The 12074-nt window shown below is 40.9% G+C and overlaps 1 protein-coding gene across 10 annotated transcripts in view; it reads right to left on the bottom strand.

Annotated features, from left to right (window-relative positions):
* The window catches only part of LOC105473906 (GRB10 interacting GYF protein 2), a 164072-nt gene that overhangs the window by 20318 nt on the left and 131680 nt on the right, over positions 1–12074 (bottom strand). For all 10 annotated transcript variants that reach the window (XM_071073568.1, XM_071073566.1, XM_071073567.1 and 7 more), the window contains one exon: positions 4513–4749. In XM_071073568.1, the coding sequence (XP_070929669.1) occupies positions 4513–4749 (237 nt within the window). The remainder of the gene's footprint in view (positions 1–4512; positions 4750–12074) is intronic.

Genomic DNA, 12074 nt, shown 5'->3' with positions numbered 1-12074 from the left:
TCTCTCCTCTCAGCTTAATGAGACAGAAACTCCATTCTAGACTGGTACAGTCAAGACACGGCTCCCTTCTCCTCTCAGTCATCAGTCAGTAGGCTTTCTTCCTGGGAAAAGCACATCAGTGTGTCTCACCCTGCTGCCAGTTACCTGTGACAAATGCTAAGTTCCAAACAAGTGCAACTGATGTGGGGGCTCTCTTCTTGTGCCCAGCCCCACTCATAGGATGGAAACTCTTGACCACAGCAACACCAACACTAGGGCCGTGATCACCAATAGGGCTGGCTGGGCCAAGTCACCAGGAGAAGCAAGCCAAGGAGACCTGAGGCTACTATTCTGCTCACCCTTCAGCAAATGTTAGAGGAAAGCAGACCACTGTGCCCACTTCCAGAGCTGACTGAGAGATTTTTGTCTGAGGGTAGGAGTGTAGGAAACAGGTAGAAAACAGAAAGCTCCAGGTTTCTTCCCAAAGGAAGTGACTTTATTTGCAACAGATAGTGGAGGAGTTCAAGCCTAATGGTGTTTTCAGAAACAGTAGAAGTTGGGGTAAAAGGCAATTGGAAGGAGACGGGTAGATTCATAGGAGATACAGGCTAAACTGTAGGAGGCTGCTACCTTATCTGAGAAAACTAAAGAAAACTGGAAGAAATCCTCCTGGAGTCAAAACAAATTTCATATATAGACCTCAGGAGCTATTTTTTCAAAGAAACCTGAATTTAAGTGGATCAGTCTGTCAGTGTATGTTCCAAGGGACTTTTTTTTTTTTTTTTTTTGGAGACAGGGTCTTACTCCGTCATCCAGGTTGGAGTGCAGTGGTGTGATTTTGGCTCACTACAACCTCCGTCTTCCATGCTCAAGCAATCTTCCCACCTCAGCCTCCCAGGTAGCTGGGACCACAGGCACACATCACCATGCCTGAGTAAGTTTTTTTTTTTTTTTTTTTTTTTTTGGTAGAGATGGAGTTTCACCATGTTGCTCAGGCTCGTCCTGAATTCCTGAGCTCCAGCAATCCACCAGCCTCGGCCTCCCAAAGTGCTGGGATTATAGGTGTGAGCCACTGCACCCAGCCCAGGACAATTTTAACCCATTTCCCATCTGCCCTGAGAATATTTGCTGGCAGCATGTGCAGCTGCAGCGTTTACCCAGAGCTAACTCGCAGGTTTTTTTTTTCTAGATCATTTGGCATCTGTTTTCTGTTCCAACAAGCTGTCCTAACTGCATCAGTGCTGTTTGGATGTAATTCTCTGAAAAGCATTTAGGGGTAAGGTTAGGACTGTAACCCGAGAGTTACCTCAGGGTCAGCGCTGCAGCCACATGCACCACCAGGAATATTCTCAGGGCAAACAGGAAACGGGTTAAGAACAACAGAGCAATCGGCTAGCAATAAGTGGAGTGAAATAGCTGAGTGTGGAAAAGACAATCAAAGAGAGCCCTGCCAAACCCAATGTCACCTCGGAGTCACTCTGGGCACACCCAGTGCTGTACTCCCAGCATGGGCAACAGCAAAGTCTTCAACATGGTCAGGGGGAGGAGGGGAGAGTTGGACTCCACTAAAATAATCTATCCAGTCACAAAACAAATAAACAAACAAGAAAATCAAGCTGGGAGGGGTGGATGGAAATACCCAGAGTTGCTAAAAGACATTATCAAAAAGTCCAGCTGCCAATAAAAACTTACGAGACATGCAAGAAACAGGAAAGTACAACCTATACACTGGGGAAAAAAGCAGGCAACAAAAACTGCCTGTGACAATGAACAAGATGTCAGACTTAACAAAGACTTCACATATGTTATAAAAGCTGTTTCAGGGAACCTAAGAAAGCTATGACTAAAGTAGTAAAGGAAGGCATGATGACAGTGTCACACCAAATAAAGAAGACTGATAAAGACATAGATGACATTTTTTAAGAAACCAAAAGGAAATTCTGGAGTATAATAACTGAAATTAAAAACTCTGCCCATCAATGGAGGATTGGATAAAGAAAATATGGTGTTTACATAAAGCATGGAATGCTACTCAGCCACAAAAAAGAATGAAATCTTGTCTTTCACAGCAACACAGATGGAACTGGAGACTATTATCCTAAGTAAGGTAACCCAGAAACAGAAAGTCAAATACTACATGTTCTTACGTATAAGTGGGGGCTAAACAGTGGATACAAATAGGCATATGAAGTGGAATAATGGACACTGGAGACCCCAAAAGCTGGGAGAATAGGAGGTAAGTAAGGGGTGAACAATCCAGTATCCTACTGGATACAATGCTCACTATTTAGGAGATAAGTACACAAAAAGCCTGGACTTCACCACTATGTAACATATGCAATTAAGAAACCTACACTTGTATGCCCTAAATACATATAAAAATTTTTTAGTTAAAAAAAAATCACTAGAGGTACACTACAGTACATCTGAACTGGCAAAAGAAAGAAATAAACTTAAAGATAGATCAATACAGATTAGACAAAGAACAGAGAGAAGAACATGAAGAAAACTGAAGAGAGCCTTAGAGAAATGAGACACCACTAAGTGCATGAAGTACATCAACATAAGCATCACTCAAGTGCCTGAAGGAGAGAGAGAAAGGAACAGAACATACAACTGAAGAAATAATGGCTAAAAACTTCTCCACTTTATGGAAAAACACTAATCTACACATTCAGGAAGTGCCATGACTTCTGAGTAGATTAAACACAAGGAGACTCATAAACAGACATATCATAGTAAAAATGCTGAAAGCCAGACTCAGTTTGGAAGTTACCTTTTTTTCAAGAATCCTTTCCAAACTTCCCAGATGGACAGTGGTTCTCACATTTTGGAGAGCATGGGTTTGTTTAAATACAAGATTTCTCAGTTCTACCCCTAGAGGTTCTGATTCAATAGGTCTGGGGTGTGAATCTGCACATCTCACAAGTTCCCAAGTGACGGAACTCTGAGAATGACTGACTCCATGCCACCTCTCCCACTACATTCACCATACTGTATTCTACTTTCTGGTTTATATGTCTAACCTGTGAGTTCCTTGAAGATAGGGGACACTAAGCCTTACTGCTCACTGCAGACCCAGCATGAAGTTAGCAGAACCTGCCATAAATCTGCTCCTCCCTTCCCAATTACTCCAATTCCATCAACAGTTCCACTATCTTCTCAGTCCTGAAACTTATTCTGGCAGGCACCCCAGCTTCTGCCTTCCTCCCTCAGCTCCAGAGAGTAATTAAGTCTTGCTGACTGCTATCAGGCCAGCTCCCTCCTGCTGGCCTCTCCTATTCATTCACACCAGCACCAACATAGCCTCTTTACTGGGCTGTGTTTACCCAGTATTCACTTTCTCCTTATTAAAAAAAAAAAAAAAAAAAGTTTTGAATCCTCCTTAAAACAACACTTTGTATATATCACCTCTTAATGTAACTTTCAATAAATGCCCATGGCCAACTCTGTTTCAAGCCCTATATTCTAGTTCCCATTTACACATATGAATGTTTACATGACTATATATATATATATATATATATTTTTTTTTTTTTTTTTTTTTTTTTTTTGAGACGGAGTCTCGCTCTGTAGCCCAGGCTGGAGTGCAGTGGCCGGATCTCAGCTCACTGCAAGCTCCGCCTCCCGGGTTCACGCCATTCTCCGGCCTCAGCCTCCAGAGTAGCTGGGACTACAGGCGCCCGCCACCTCGCCCGGCTAGTTTTTTGTATTTCTTTAGTAGAGACGGGGTTTCACCGTGTTCGCCAGGATGGTCTCGATCTCCTGACCTCGTGATCCGCCCGTCTCGGCCTCCCAAAGTGCTGGGATCACAGGCTTGAGCCACCGCGCCCGGCTACATGACTATATTTTTAAGTTTGTGAGCTCTCTGGGAGCAACTGCCTTGTCTCATTTATCTTTGTCTCAGCAGTGCTGAACTGGTACAGAATAGGCACTCCGGTGTTTACTGGGCCACATTAAATTTACGAACCAAACAGATTTACACGTTTTGTCTGCAACAAATTGTTGCTCATGTCCTATCCTCTTGTTTACTCCACTCTCATTTAAAGTACGTGCATTATGTATCTTATTGATGATCAAAAAACCAAAGTAGTAATATTCAATGATAAAGTGCCGGGCACAGTGGTTCATGCCTGTAATCCCAGCACTTTGGAAGGCTGAGGTGAGCAGACTGCTTGAGTCCAGAAGTTCAAGCCTGGGAAACATAGTGAAACACCATCTCTACTAAAAATATAAAAAACTAGTTAGGTGTGGCGGCGCGCGCCTGTAGTCTCAGCTATTGGGGAAGCTGAGGTGGAAGGATCATATGAGCTGCCCAGGAAGTCAAGGTTACAGTGAACCAAGATCATGCCACTGCACTCTAGCCTGGGTGATGGGAGTAAGTACCAGTCTCAAAAATAAATAAATAATTTCAAATACTTTAATATAAAAAAAAGAAAGAAAGTACAGTTTTACTTCTACTGGTACAGCCAGCACCTACCTAACTAAAAAATGTTAGCAAGGAGCTCCTAAGGTTGATGCCTCGGGCTTTACCTTCATCTGCGCCAGTTGTTGCTGCTGCTGCTGCTGCTGCAACCTCCGGAGAGCCTCCTGCTGCTGCTGCCTCTGGCGCATTAACTCCTTCTGCCGCTGGACCTCCAGCTCCTTCCTCTTCCTTTCTTCTTCCTCATGCCGGAGTCTGGCTGCCTCCTCTTCCATCCGCAGCCGGTTCTCCTCTAATCGACGCTGGGCTTCTTCTTCTTCCCGGGCCCATTTTGCAGCCTCCTCTTCCTTTCCAGAAGGAAAAATTAAAGAGATAAAAATTTTATTAATTGTGGGGGGAAAAAATCTGACTCACTTTTGAAAGCTTCTGTCAAATGGCTATAGAAATGACAGAGAAAGCAGAAACTCTGTTCATGATGACGCAAGGTAGAAGTAACTTTTCTTTTAAAATATATTCATAGTAGCCACAAAGGCCTGGTATGCTTACAGGACGAAATTTTAATTAAAGGACTACCACTTTAAACATGTGCAGTCAAAGCCCTGATCTCGAAGCAGCTCACCATCAACTGCAAGAAAGTCTCCTGGAAACACTGCTTCAACATCTGAGGTGAGCAAGCCTTTCAGGGTGCTGAGCACTAAGAGCTACCAATACCTTGTAAGGATGCTGATTACCATGAAAGCATCAGCCAGTTCTGGAACCAAAGCAACTTTCCAAGACCACAGAATTCCATCCCTGGCTCTTGCCCCTTGTGGCTTATAGGCCCTTCAGAACATCTCTCCTCAAGCAGTCCTCCACCATCTACTACATTTGCCCTCACCTGGGCTCATTTTCCTTCTGCTTCCTTCCCTCAAAACCATTCCATTGTGCCCCGCGAAACTCATTTCACTAAGAAATTCCCTTCATCTGTGCAGTCTGTCTGCTGTGCCTGCAATGCTTTGTCTTACCCATATCACATTCCTCTGCTTCATTCTCTAAAGCGTAGGTCAGAAAGAAGTCAGCCACTCGGAGACTCGCCTAGCCTTTAGGAGGTATACTTCACCTTTGCCTTTTGATTAAGGTCAACTATACCCTGTCCTTATCTATTTGCTTCTAGTCCACCTATGGCAGCTCCTGCTTCTACCTGTTCAACAACCACTACCTTTGTCAGGTTTCTTCCTTGTAGACAAAGCCTCCTGCCACATCAGAGGTTTAAAATGTCAGATTTTGCTTTTAAGCTCCCAGTGTAACTAGGGGTAGCCATGTGATCCAATTGGGGTCAAAGAGATGTCTACTGGGAGACCTCTAAGGAAGAAATTTTTCCCAGATAAAAGGAAGAAAGCATGAGAGAAGGACCATTCCCTATATGGATACAGGTTGCAAACAGTGTGATATCCAAAACTCTTAACCATGACATGAAACATCTGAACTCAAAAGTCAACACACCAGGAAATAGCAGAGGAGGAGTACGCAAAGGCTGTCAATCCTTAATAGCATTCACTGAGTCACTGAAGCAAGTGTATAACAGGCTGATGGGCAGACCACCTCAGAGTGTGAGGCAACAATTTCATTTATTTAAGCTACCTTAGATGGGTATTTTTATTTTGGAGCTGAAAGTATCCTAATGATGGCGCTTACTTCTTGTGTATTCATCACACACATAGGCTGTGCTTCTTGAGGACAGAAATAATTTCCCAAAAAGTCTTATACTCCACCAGAAAACAAGCACAATAACTAGCAAGTAGTACATTAACTAAACATGTTGTTAACTGTTAAATGAATAAACCAAAGAATGAATCAACACACAATCTAACTTGGAAGCTATCTATCTCTAATAGAATTCAGGTTTCTGAAAAAATCTCAATTTAGAACACAGGCAAAAGTAAGCAAAACTCTACATTCTTAAGTGTGGACTGCACAGAGTGACTTCCAAGGAGTCAGTACAGTTCATGAGAAAAACTTCAGATAAATTCCAATCAAGGGGTACCCTATAACATACTAACCAATATTTCTTAAAACTGTCAAGGTCATCAAAAACAAGGAAAGTTTAAGAAACTGTCATAGCCAAGAAGGGCCTAAAGAGACATGACAGCTAAATGCAATATGATATTCTCTTTTTTACAAGTTATTATTTTTTTTTGGTAGAGACAGGGTCTCGCTATGTTGCTCAGGATGTTCTCGAACTCCTGGCCTCAGCGATCCTTCTGCCTCAGCCTCTTGAGTCGTGGGGATTACAAGTGTTAGCCACTGTGCCCAGCTAATATGATATTCTGAATGGAATCCTGGAACAGAAAAAGGACATTAGGGAAAAGCTTTAAAAATCTCAATAAACAATGGATGTTAGTTAATAATAATGCCATCAGTACTGGTTTATCAGTTGTAACAAATGTACCATACTCATGTAAGATATTAATAGTAGGAGAAACTGTGTGCAAGGGGAAATATGGAAGCTCTATGTATTATATTCCCAGTTTCTCTGAAAATCTAATACTGTTCTAAAAATAAAGTCTATCAATAAAAAAAACTATGTTCTTAAACATTAAAATAAAATGATTTGGGAGTTCTAGTTTCTTGTAACGACAGAGTACCACGGTTGGACTGTCACACACGTAATTATAAAAGCTGAACTAAATACCAGTGAAATAAAAACAGAAAAAAAAGAACAGGTATACTGAGCCAGGCCCAGTGGTTTGCGCCTGTAATCCCAACTACTAAGGAAGCTGAAGCGAGAGGGTCACATGAGGCCAGGAATTTGAGACCACACTGGGCAATACAGTGAGACCCCTGTCTCCAAAAACATAAAGTAAAAATTAGCCAGGCATGGGGCATGTGCCTGCAGTCCCAGGTACCTGAGAGGCTGAGACAGGAGGATCGCTTGAGCCCAGGAATACAAGGTTGTAGTGAGTTATAATCACACCACTGCACTCCAGCCTGGGTGACAGAGTGGGATACCGTCAATAAAAACAAACAAACACCAGACAGAAATCAAAGAAGAGTATACCCTTCCCCACCCGCCAACTGTCTATTAATCAAAAAGCATACCGTTGAAAAAATACATGTAAGATTTTTATTTATGTTTTGCCTAAGGGCACTCCCCCATTCACCAGCAAGGGACTCGAAGCATTACTAGCAGTTCTGTTGGTCTAAAGAGAGAGTTCTGGGATAGACAAGCAGACATTAACCTGGGGGAAAATCTGGAAGGGGGACCATCAGAAGGAAGGGAACCAGAAAAGAGATGAGCCCCCAATCTGCAGAAATCCTTGGCTGGCTCACAAACTACAGGCATGAAGTAGACCTCGGGATCAAGCTAAAAGGTGCAGCTGGAAGCTGGAAAAACTCAGTAACTGAGATTAGAGATTTCTGCTGTTCTACCATGAGTGTGGTACAATGCTGAAGACTGAATTCATCAAGGTAAGTGCCAGCCAGAACTAAACTCTCTCTTTAAAGGGACAAACCAGAATGCATAATCTCTATAATCTACCATTCAGAATGTTCCTTATACAATTTTTTTATTATAAAAATCACTAGATATACACAAAAATGGAATAATGAAAAAATATATACCATGCAAACACCAAAGACAACTAGAATGGCAACCTTAACATCAATTTAATAGACTTTAAGACAAGGAATACAATCAGAGGTAAATAGGAACATTTCGTAACAATAAAAGGTTCACTAAGAAGACAGAACTATATAAATGTATATGCGAGTAATAACAGAGCCTCAAGACACAAGAGCAAATACTAATATCTAAAGGGAGAAATGAACAAATCAAAAACTGCAGTTTCAGATTTTAGCATCTGTTTTCTTAAGATGAAAATGCATGGCTAATTTTGAAAAAAGTTTAGCATCTCTCCCAGGAATCAATATGACAACTAGATAAAAATTAAGTAAGGATATAAAATATTTAAATGTTATCAGCCACCCTGACCTAATTGTCATTCATGAAACACTACACTCAACAATGGAGAAATATGGATTCTTTACAAATGTAGGCGGCCAGGCTTGGTAGGTCCTGCCTACAACTCTAGCACTTTGGGGGGCTGAGGCAGGAGGATTGTTTGAGGCCAGGAATTCAAGACCAGCCTGGGCAATATAGCAAGACCCCATCTCTACACACTCTATATATTTTTAAATGTTTTTCCTTTTTAAAAAAAGTAGTTAGATTAATAGTGGGGGGGTTATATACTAACTTCAGTGACACTAATAATTTTAATAAATTCTGATAACTCACTACCATCAGACCAGCCAAGACTCCGCCTCTATAAAAACTTTTTAAAAAATTAGCCATGCATGGTGGTATATGCTTGTAGTTCCAGCTACTCTGGAGGCTGAAGTGGGAGAATAGCTTGAGACAAGGAGTTCTAGGCTGCAGTGAGCTATGATCACACCACTGCACTTCACTGTGGGCAACAGAGTGAGACCTGGACTCAAACAAACAAACAAACAAACAAACAAACCAACCACCCACAAATGCACATGGAATAATTCACCAAGACAAGCCATATACTGAACCAAAAGGGGTCAATACATTTTTAAAAATTGGGATCTTACAGATTATGTTCTCTGACTACAACATAAAACTAAGTTAGAACTAAATATAAGTAAGGGGCTAGGCACCATGGCTCAAGCCTGTAATCCCAGAACTTTGGGAGACCAAGGAGGGCTGATTGCTTGAGCCTGGGAATTCAAGACCAGCCTGGGAAACATGGCAAAACCCTATGTCTTCAAAAAATACAAAAATTAACCAGGTGTAGTGGCATACATCTGTGGTCCCATCTACTCAGGAGACTTAGGTTAGAGGATCACCTGAGCCCAGGGAGGTAAAGGCTGCAATGAGCTGTGACCATACCACTGTACTCCAGCCCAGATGACAGAACGAGGCCCTGTCTCAAAAAAAAAAAAAAAAAAAAAAAAAAGAATATAAATAAGATTACCTGGAAAAGGCTCCTAAATACTTGGAAATTAAATAACCCATTCTCAAATAACTCATAAGCCAAAGTGGAAATTACAAAAAAAATTCAAAAGTACTTTAAATAATAAAAATGCAACATACTAAAAATTGTGACATGTAATTAAAGAAGTGCTCAGAAAGAAATGTTGCTTTACAAGTATTTATTAAAAAGGAAGAAAGGTTTAAATTTTATTCTCTAAATTTTTGTCTTAAGAAACTAGAAAAAGACACGCAAATTCAACTCAAAGTAGAAGACAGAAAACAGCTGTGTGGCAGGAATCAATGAAAAGATAAATAAGTAACAAAGTCAAAAGTTGGTTCTTTGTTCAATCTTTCAAAAGATTGATAAACGGAACACAAACTACCAATATGCAGAATAAAAGGAGGACTATTGCTACAGACCAAACAAACATAAAAAGAATAACAATGAATAAAACTGTGCTATTGAATTTGACAACTTTGTTAAAAGGACACAGATTACAAACACTGACAAGACAACCTGATTAGCCACATAATTCAAAGAAACTGAACTTTATAAAAAATCTCTCCACAAAGAAAACACTAAGCTCTGATGGTCTCAATGGTGAACTCTATCAAAAACAAGCAGGCCTCGAAGATACTGCAGGTTCAGTACCAGGCTACTGCAATAGAGTGAAGACTGCAATAAAGCAAGTTGTACGAAACTTTTGGTTTCCCGGTGCATATAAATGTTTATACTCTAAAGTAGTCTATTAGGTGTTCAACCGCATTATGTCTTAAAAAATAATGTCTATACCTTGAAAATCCCTAGGATTTTCAAAATGATAAATGAGCACTGGCTTCAACTTAGTCACCAGCTGCATTAGCCCTTAACAAGAGAGTCAGCCTGTCCTTTCGAGGCTTGGAAACCAGGTACTAACTTCTCCTCTCTAGCTATGACAGTCCTAGATGATCTCTTCTTTTATTAGAAGGCTGTTTCACCTACATTGAAAATCTGTTGCTTAAAAAATGCAACAATCACCTGAGCTTTCAGAGAGTTGTATTCTTTTTTGATGGTCTTGGCTTGATGTTGATGGCTGCTGATCAGGGTGGTGGCTGCTGATCAGGGTGGTGGTTGCTGAAGGCTGGGATGACTGCAGCAATTTCTTAAAATAAGACATCAGTGAAGTTTGCTGCATTGACTGACTCTAATTTCTACGAAAGATTTTTCTGCAGTACGTGATGCTGTTTGATAGCATTTTATCTAGGGTAGAACTTCTTTCAAAATTGGAGTCAATCATATCCTTTGCCCACTTTTTGATGGGGTTGTTTTTTCTTGTAAATTTGTTTAAGTTCTTTGTAGGTTCTGGATATTAGCCCTTTGTCAGATGGGTAGACTGCACAGATTTTCTACCATTCTGTAGGATGCCTGTTCACTCTGATGGCAGTTTCTTTAGCTGGGCAGAAGCTGTTTAATTAGAACTCGTTTGTCTATTTTGGCTTTTGTACACTTCTCAAAACAAGACATTTATGCAAAAGAAAAAATGCCCATTATCACTGATCATCACAGAAATGCAAATCAAAACCACAATGAGATACCATCTCATGCCAGTTAGAACGGCAATCATTAAAAAGTCAGGGAAACAACATGCTAGAGAGGATGTGGAGAAATAGGAACACTTTTACACTGCTGGTGGGAGTGTAAATTAGTTTAACCATTGTGGAAGACAGTGTGGCAATTCCTCAAGGATCCAGAACTAGAAATACCATTTGACCCAGTGATCCCATTACTGGGTATATACCCAAAGGATTATAAATCATGCTACTATAAAGACACATGCACACGTATGTTTATTGTGGCACTATTCACAATAGCAAAGACTTAGAACCAACCCAAATGTCCATCAATGACAGACTGGATTAAGAAAATGTGGTATATATACACCATAGAATACTATGCAGCCATAAAAAAGGATGAGTTCATGTCCTTTGCAGGGACATGGATGAAGCTGGAAATCATCATTCTAAGCAAACTGTCACAAGGACAGAAAACCAAACACCACATGTTCTCACTCACAGGTGGAAGTTGAACAATGACAACCCGTGGACACAGGGCAGGGAACATCACACACCAGGGCCTGTTGGGGGGTGGGGGGCTGGGGGAGGGATAGCATTAGGAGAAATACCTAATGTAAATGATGAGTTGATGGGTGCAGCAAACCAACGTGGCACACGTATACCTATGTAACAAATCTGCACATTATGCACATGTACACTAAAACTTAATTAAAAAAAAAAAACTGGAGTCAATCTCTCAAACCCTGTCACTGCTTTATCAACTAAGTTTATGTAACATTCTAAATCCTTTGTTGTCATTTCAACAATGTTCACGACATCTTCACCAGGTGTAGATGCCATCTTAAGAAACCACTTTCTTCGCTTATGGAAAGTAGCTGACTCCATAAGAAGCAACTGCTGACACATTCAAACTTTACCACGAGATTATAGCAATTCAGTCACATCTTCAGGCTCTACTTCTGATTCTAGTTCTCTTGCTATTTCCACCACATCTGCAGTTACTTCCTCCACTGAAGTCTTGAACCCCTCACGGTCATCCAGGAGGGTGGGAATCAACTTTTTCCAAACTCCTGTTAATGGTGACATTTTGACTTCCTCTCATGAATCACTAATGTTCTTTAATGGCATCTGGAATGGTGAATC

Source organism: Macaca nemestrina, chromosome 11 (assembly GCF_043159975.1).
Source record: "Macaca nemestrina isolate mMacNem1 chromosome 11, mMacNem.hap1, whole genome shotgun sequence".
Lineage (NCBI taxonomy): Eukaryota > Metazoa > Chordata > Mammalia > Primates > Cercopithecidae > Macaca > Macaca nemestrina.
Note: the sequence above shows the minus strand (reverse complement) of the source record. Positions and strands in the feature narration are given on the sequence as shown.